The 8,032-nt window shown below is 40.4% G+C and overlaps 1 protein-coding gene across 1 annotated transcript; it reads left to right on the top strand.

Moving 5' to 3' along the window:
* Nucleotides 1-52: 52 nt before the first annotated feature.
* Nucleotides 53-7,322, top strand: tfa (transferrin-a). Its single transcript, XM_046408729.1, has 17 exons — nt 53-213; nt 310-458; nt 954-1,056; nt 1,175-1,366; nt 1,699-1,828; nt 1,958-2,013; nt 2,602-2,765; nt 2,916-3,069; nt 3,185-3,348; nt 3,457-3,553; nt 3,651-3,671; nt 4,256-4,420; nt 4,886-5,036; nt 5,687-5,754; nt 5,841-6,022; nt 6,597-6,789; nt 6,953-7,322. The coding sequence occupies exons 1-17, from the start codon at nt 174-176 to the stop codon at nt 6,997-6,999; spliced, it is 2,076 nt and encodes a 691-aa protein (XP_046264685.1). The 5' UTR covers nt 53-173; the 3' UTR covers nt 7,000-7,322.
* Nucleotides 7,323-8,032: the final 710 nt, after the last annotated feature.

Genomic DNA, 8,032 nt, shown 5'->3' with positions numbered 1-8,032 from the left:
CTGCCATCCCGTGTACCAGCGCACAAAAGTACACTGAACGCACGCGCAAATTAGGAAACCTGAGCAAACTGAAGGTATTTTGTCCCCAGCTCGCAGTGGGCGGCTGGGCTATAAAAGCCTGCGCTGAGTGCCGGACACCCTGCTCTGCTGACCTGGAGACCCCGCCGTCCAGCATGAAGACTCTCCTCCTTGTGGCGTTGCTCGGATATCTTGGTAAATACATTTGTTTAAAGTTGTTTAATCAAAGGTGCAGCTAAACTCACGGTGCGCAAGCGTTTAATCGGCCTGTTTATCCATGTACACTTGCAGCCACCGCGCTCTCGGCCCCTGCTGAGAAGGTGAAATGGTGCGTCAAGTCGGACCAAGAGTTCCAGAAATGTACGGACCTCGTAGCCAAAGCGCCTGGGTTTTCCTGCGTGAAAAAAGAAAACACCATCGATTGCATCGTTGCAATTAAGGTAAGAAGACTGTTATCCAAAGTATATGATAAATAGTAATACATATAAACAAGATAAATAAAGAAATGTCTGATTTAGACTCATCTTCGACAAAAACAAAATGGCTAATTAATGGATAGGCCTATGCTATGGTCAGAATTATTATTATTATGATTATTATTGTAGGATTGATGATTTAACCAGTGGTGGAAAAGGATTTCGGCCATTTACTTTATTAAAAGTTTAAATACATACTGTTTTTCAATTTAATCATCCAGGTGCGGTGTACTTTATAAATTGATCATGTGTTTTGTTTGTAAAATCTTGTAAAGTGGCCTAGAAGTTTCCAAGAAAAGCACATAAATGTCAATATTGTACAAAAGTGCTTGAACAAACGTGCTGCATTTAACTACCGATGAAATATGCTTCAAAACATTCTGCATGTCTTTTGGGGCTGCTGGAGAGATTAAGCATCATGCTGCTGGTTTGTGGTTGTTTGTTTGTTTTTTAAATCAGGCTGGTGAAGCAGATGCTATCACTTTGGATGGAGGGGACATCTACACTGCTGGACTGAACAACTACGACCTGCATCCCATCATTGCTGAGGACTACGGCACCTGTATGTTTACTAACCACCTGTCTTTACTGATGAATTTAGCACAAGAACGAGGATGTCTAGCATTTCTTTTTTGAGCTTTTCTTTCCTTTTTGCTCACAATTGTTCTGCATACATCCAGCTTCAGACACCTGTTACTATGCTGTTGCTGTGGTGAAGAAGGGCACAGGATTTGGCATTAGAAGCCTCCAGGGGAAGAAATCCTGCCACACTGGATTGGGGAAATCTGCAGGCTGGAACATTCCCATAGGAACTCTGCTGTCCATGAATTTGATTCAGTGGACTGGCATTGAGGACAGCCCTGTGGAAGAGGGTGAGTTACACAAAATGTTAAGCACAGTCCTCAAATAAACCAATTAAGAAGGTGAATAATTGGATTCCTCAAAATGTCAAACTAGTCCTTTAACATATTGACTGTTTTATATGCTGATTGGGGGGATTTTTATTTCCCAAATGTTTAAAGTTGACTACTTTTAATGCCAACAAAAATGAATGGATTTGCCCACCTAAACAGCTTTTATATCTTATAAGAGTTGATTAAGTCAAGCATAATGCTGAGACTGAATCTGAAAGTGTCTGAAAGTGACAATCGCAAGGACTAGTTTTTCTAAAATCTTTACTTTGGTGCTGCTTCTTGTTTTGCAGCGGTGAAAAACTACTTCCAGGCCAGCTGTGCTCCGGGGGCAGCAAGGGGCAGCAAACTGTGTGAGCTGTGCCGGGGTGATTGCTCCAGGTCCCACAAGGAGCCTTACTATGACTACGCAGGAGCTTTCCAGTCAGTATCAGTCTTCTCAGTTCTACTACTTCTTTTGCTCTCCTCCATCAACTTCTACACATGTATCTTCCAAATATGAATAAATAAAAATGTAATGTTGATGCACCTGTGAATTGGTTTAATTAACAGGTGTCTGGCGGACGACGCTGGAGAAGTGGCTTTTGTGAAGCATCTCACTGTACCTGGTCAGTATCACTCGACCATCTGTTCTATTATGTGTTGAATTATTGACCTCTGGGCCAAATACACTCATCGGTTGTTTCAAATCTGCATTATGAGCCATCTTTATCCTTTATCAGTTAATTGCCCAATGTTTGGTTATTTGTCAGTAACAGCACTTCAGTCTGGCATCACAATCTGAATATTATCGAACATTTTCTGTAGCTCCTCATAACGTGCACAACATTACACATGATTAGGAAAGCATTCAGCAGGTAAAGGGAGGAAAATCATTTATAGAAGGTGGGCGAGACAAAGCAAGTTATTCTAATTTAAATATGAGAACATTTTGTCGATCTTAAAATCAAGCTGATTATCTGTTGATGGCCCAGGTTTAATACATATGAGTAACTAGTCTTGAGTTTATGTCATGTGCATACACAGCGTGTGGTGTGGTGATTTCCACTCTTGGTTATAACAAACAAAAATACTCCTTCGCTAAACAGCACACTTTGATTTAATAAAATGTGATAGTGAGATGATGTGTAAGAGTAAGTGTGTGGGTTAGTGTGGCTAAGAAAAACATTTAAATCGTTGTTGTGGCACACTTTCAGATGCCGAAAAGTCCAAGTACGAGCTGCTGTGCAAAGATGACACCAGAGCACCTATCGACGATTATAGAAACTGCCACCTGGCCAAAGTACCAGCTCATGCTGTTGTCACTCGCAAGGATCCACAGCTGGCCGAATTAATCTGGACAAACCTCAACTCAGTACAGGTATAACACAAAATAATACACTGCACTAAGACCCAGTTGCAGAGCTGACTGTCTCATAGAGATAATAAAGCAGCACAGTGACTCATGATATATATTCAGTTAAACGTAAACACGTAAGTTGCAACATTTGCTTGCTTTTTGCCTTTCCAGGACTTTAACCTCTTCTCCTCTGAAGCCTATGGACCTGCCAAAAACCTGATGTTCAAGGACTCAACAGTGAAGCTGGTGAAGCTGCCCCCCAACACAGATTCCTTCCTGTATTTGGGTGCTGAATACATGAGCACTGTCCGTTCCCTTAAGAGAGGTGCTAACATAACACGAGCAGACAAAACACACATATTAACATCCAAACCATGAGACAAATACATTTACTAAACAGCAGACTCAGGCTTGTGGTTATGTTTTACTTGGCTTTCCAGAGCAGGCCCCAGCTGCTACATCCACTGCCATTAAATGGTGTGCTGTGGGCCATGCTGAGACAGCCAAGTGTGACATGTGGAGCATCAACAGCATAGATGGTGACGTCACCAACATTGAATGCCAGAATGCCCCCACAGTTGATGAGTGCCTGAAGAAGATTATGGTAAAACACTTGGATGGAAATATCAGAATCCACTCCTAACTTTAAAGTTGTTTTGCTCCATTTTGTGGCGTTTGTCTCTGATTATCTGTTGCCTTGATCGTCCTGCAGCGTAAAGAGGCTGACGCAATAGCAGTGGACGGAGGACAGGTGTTCACAGCTGGGAAGTGTGGTCTAGTTCCTGCAATGGTGGAGCAGTATGACGAAAGTATGAGACTTAGCACAGTAACTGTCACATACAATCCTTTATCTTATTTAACCCTTTCTTACAAGAATAATAATTGCCTCTGTGTCTCTCTCCACAGCGCGGTGTGGCGTCTCCGGAGGTAATACACCTTCCTGTACAGCATCACAGTTCCCTCTAGCTTTAGTGATACATATAAAATTAAATATTAAAGTTAAAGTGACATATTTTGTCATTGGAGGGAACTCACTCCAACGATGGTATATAAATATTAAAATACTAGTATCAATATCTTTCTTTGTGTTCATTATTTTTCCTAATCAGTTTCCTTGAAAGACCCATACAATCAAATATTCATTCATTCCAAATCCGTAAAACAATCTTTAGCTGTATGGGAAAATGACAAATTCACGTTTTGCCGTGTTCAGTTGACCTGCAGTGCGCAGACTAAAACTTTCTTGTTATGCTAGCATTTAACTAATTAATTGAAAATGTACCAACTGAACACTATTTTCTCATGTACCAAATCACATGGTTCTTTAAAGAAAACTTCATTAAGAAATTACAGAGCATAAAGATAAAGTACTACCAGGCTAGTCTTACAGCACGTGTCTATCGCCCAGCTTAATGATTAACTTTTAAATTACATGAAATTAACTAACAAATATTATCTCTCTGATTTTTACATTTTCTAACTCTTCTCCTTCTGTGCTGTCACACTTGTAGCCTTCGCCTCTTCTTACTATGCTGTTGCTGTGGTAAAGAAGGGTTCAGGGGTGACCTGGGAGAACCTGAGGGGGAAGAGGTCTTGCCACACAGGCATCGGCAGAACTGCTGGCTGGAACATCCCCATGGGCCACATCCACAAAATTACTAATGACTGTGACTTCAGTAAGTGACCGTGTGCTCATTCTTCTAGAATTTCTGTTCATATACTAATTTGATATCACAAATACCTTAAGAAAGACACATTACGTCACCCTAATGGGGGAACGTTTAATTGAACCTGCAGCATCTGCAACATGGTCCACTTTTGGCGACCAAAACATTTTTTTTTTTTTTTTGTTACTGTCACATGTTTTGGCAACTTAATGCACATGGTTGGATACGTTTTGGTAAAGACTGTGGTCTTGGTTAAATATTTTACAAAAGTCTCCATATTTCCCCAAGTGTGGCTGAGGAGTTTTTGTAATGTAATGTAGTAATGTAACCACCCACCGTGACCACATCCCAAGACTTTGGTGCTGTCGAACACCATAACATTCCCTGCACTGGAAGAAATATAATATTGAGGAGATGTGATTGTCTTTTCCACACCGACACGCCATGCTGACTGTGTCTCTTCCTTCACCTCAGCTAAGTTCTTCAGCAGTGGCTGTGCCCCGGGAGCAGACCCCTCCTCTCCATTCTGTACTCAGTGTGCTGGCAGTGGCAAAGCTGTGGGAGACGAGTCCAAGTGCAAAGCCAGTGCTGATGAGCAGTACTATGGCTACGCAGGAGCCTTTAGGTAGGACACAACAATGCAGTTATTCCCCACATAAAATGTTAGGCGAGTGTGTGCTAAAACAATAGTTTGACTTTTTTTGGGAGATATGCAAAGTTGCTTTCTTCCTTAGTGTTTGAAACCACACTCATGTCTGTGTGTGACTTGAACCAGGAAGTTGTTAGCCTATTCTGTAAGCACAGGGAAACAGCTACTCTAAAGCTCACTAATTAACAAGTTTTATCTCATTAAATTTGCACATGGGAATGTAAAAATGACAGCATGTGGTCTTAGAGGACTTATATGCTACTATAGCTTGACAAACAATGATTTTCCACCCTCTCATCACATTATTGCAGCTTCGCAGCTGGTTGCAGCCAACTGCTGTTTGCCAGGAAATAGTTACAGCACTTAAAATCACCCTAAAATAAAGAGATCAAAAAGAAAGATTTACTCTTGCTTGCTTATACTGCTTGTGTATGACTGAAACAAAGGAGATAAATTGTATTCATTTGTAAACTGTTTTAGTTTTTGAGACCATCTGCTCACTAGAGCTCGACACTCAACACGTTACCTTCAGATCAGTCTTCTCATACAGGTTTTGGCAACATGCTGTTAAGGGCTGAAAATTCATCTTCATATTGTTCAAATGTATGTGTTGCATATCACTGTAGATGTCTCGTTGAGGGTGCAGGCGATGTTGCCTTCATCAAACACACCATCGTTGAAGAAAACAGCAATGGTAAGAGACTGACACTGACCTGTTTTCACATATCATATGAGTGTGTCGTTTCCTACAAAACTATAACATTTCTCTTTTTGTCAAAGGCAACGGTCCATCGTGGGCTAGTAATGTGAATTCTGCTGACTATGAGCTGATCTGCCCTAACAAGAGTCCAGTGCCAATCAATGAGTATGTTTCTTGCCACCTGGCTGTCGTACCTGCACACGCTGTGGTAACTCGTCCGGAGAGCCGCGCTGAGGTGGCCCGCATTCTGCAGGACCAGCAGGTCAGTGATGACTTTTTTTAAAGTCTTTGTGGTTGTTTACATTACACAGCATTCTGCTACACTGATTAGGAGGTCAAAGGTCATTTTTTCCTCACTTGATCAGATTTGTATATGAATTTCAGTACTTTTGCAAGGGCAGTTTGTTGAAGCACTCAGTTTTACTTAGCGCTCATTTGTTTGCACTTAAATTTTATTTTCTACCATGCTGTGCAGCAATAGATGGCCTTCCTGAAAAGGACCAATATTGCCCAGCTCATCTTTTCACTGTTTTGAATTTCTTTTTATTCACAACAGCAGACGCTTTATTTTTTGCTCTAAAAATGTCCATCATGTCCACACATTGCCTACAATTACGACTCATTCAAATTCTATGTGTAGCTGTTTTTAGATCAGATTTCTTTCATTGTTTTCCCCTGGGATACACACAAAGCAATTATTCTGAAATTACTACAGTGAGATACTGGGTACAGCTGCCCCACTGACACATAGGATACAGGATTCAATAAAGATGTTTTAATGAGAAACAAAAATGAGTAAATCTGTTTTAAATGTTCATTCTGTTCTTAACTTTTAGGCCAAGTTTGGTCCCAGTGGCAGTGATAACACATTCAGACTCTTCCAGTCAGAATCAGGAAAGAATCTCCTCTTCAAGGACTCCACTAAGTGTCTCCAGGAGGTTCCAGCTGGATCATCCTATGAACAGTTTTTGGGAGCAGAGTACATCAATGCCATGACTTCGCTCAGGCAGTGCAGTGCAAACACCCCAGGTTTGTACTGCTGTGGGTTAAATCAAGATTAATTCAAGATCTGTTTAACAGTAATTTAACAGATTCAGTTGTTTGTAGCCACAGCACATCACACCATAAATAGCATATCTGCCTGTGCTGCATCCAGTCAAGTCTTTTTCTTGTCTTCTTCTCTTCCCAACAGATCTGGAGAAATCTTGCACTTTCCATTCCTGCCAGCAAAAAAACTAGTGGCACACACGGACCATGCGGTGCCTCACCTGGCCCTCAGTGATTCGAGCACCTTACTCACACTTCACTCACTTGATCCAAAAATTGCCTTTTGTATTTCCCTACTGATCTCATGTATCTCATCCTGTTTTTAGAAGCGCAACCAACAAATAGATACATATCATGACCACAACGTACAAATTAACTATTCTATCACCAATCATATCCTATTGCAACTATTTTGCTGTTGCAACATGATGTTACATTACCTATGTTATCAGATTAATGTTCCGTTTTGTTAACAAGTGTCTGATTTTTACCCAAATAAAGCCTTTTTAATGCTCTTTTGTGGTGACAGTATGGTTTTCTTTTGTAATAGTGTAATGTTTAGGGAGTCATCTTTCATATCACTAAAAAGTAACATATTAGTATTGTGATTCAAAGAACATATAAAAGGACAATGCCATGCACTGTGTTATTTATCGGCCATGAATAACATGGGATGTGAAAGCCTCCAAAAAATCTGTGCAAAGTCGTTGGTAGACATCTGTCAGTTAATGGTCACATTGCATCAAACAAAGACAAACTTTCTCACTTTTGCATGGTCAACCAAATCTGCCATTGAACTCCAGAGCAAAAAGGGCCTTTGGGCCTTTACTTACCTCACTGTAACTGGTAATTCTTTGCATGGTGTTTGACTTCTAAGTACCACGGTTATAATTACGATATAGTCATTTCCTGCTCTAAATAGTCTACTAGAATGTGATGTAACTTTTTATAATATTATGATAAAATCCTCGAAAAAAATTATATAACCAGGAATTTTATTTTTCTAACAAATCTTGTCAAAAAATAATCACCTGTTACCTCAGACTCATTCTCCCCCAGCTTTCTCTTACCATAATGCTTAAGAAACTCAAGACTGATGCTTTCTTTTTTCATAATCCGATAAGATGATCAATCTGCTGGCTAGGTTTCAAATAAGCCATAAACATCACATACCAAATGAAACGAACAGCATTAAATACATCTCAAGAAATAACCAATATAATTG

Source organism: Scatophagus argus, chromosome 13 (assembly GCF_020382885.2).
Source record: "Scatophagus argus isolate fScaArg1 chromosome 13, fScaArg1.pri, whole genome shotgun sequence".
Taxonomy (NCBI): Eukaryota; Metazoa; Chordata; class Actinopteri; family Scatophagidae; genus Scatophagus; species Scatophagus argus.
The sequence above is the reverse complement of the archived record's forward strand: the minus strand, read 5'-3'. Positions and strand labels throughout refer to the sequence as shown.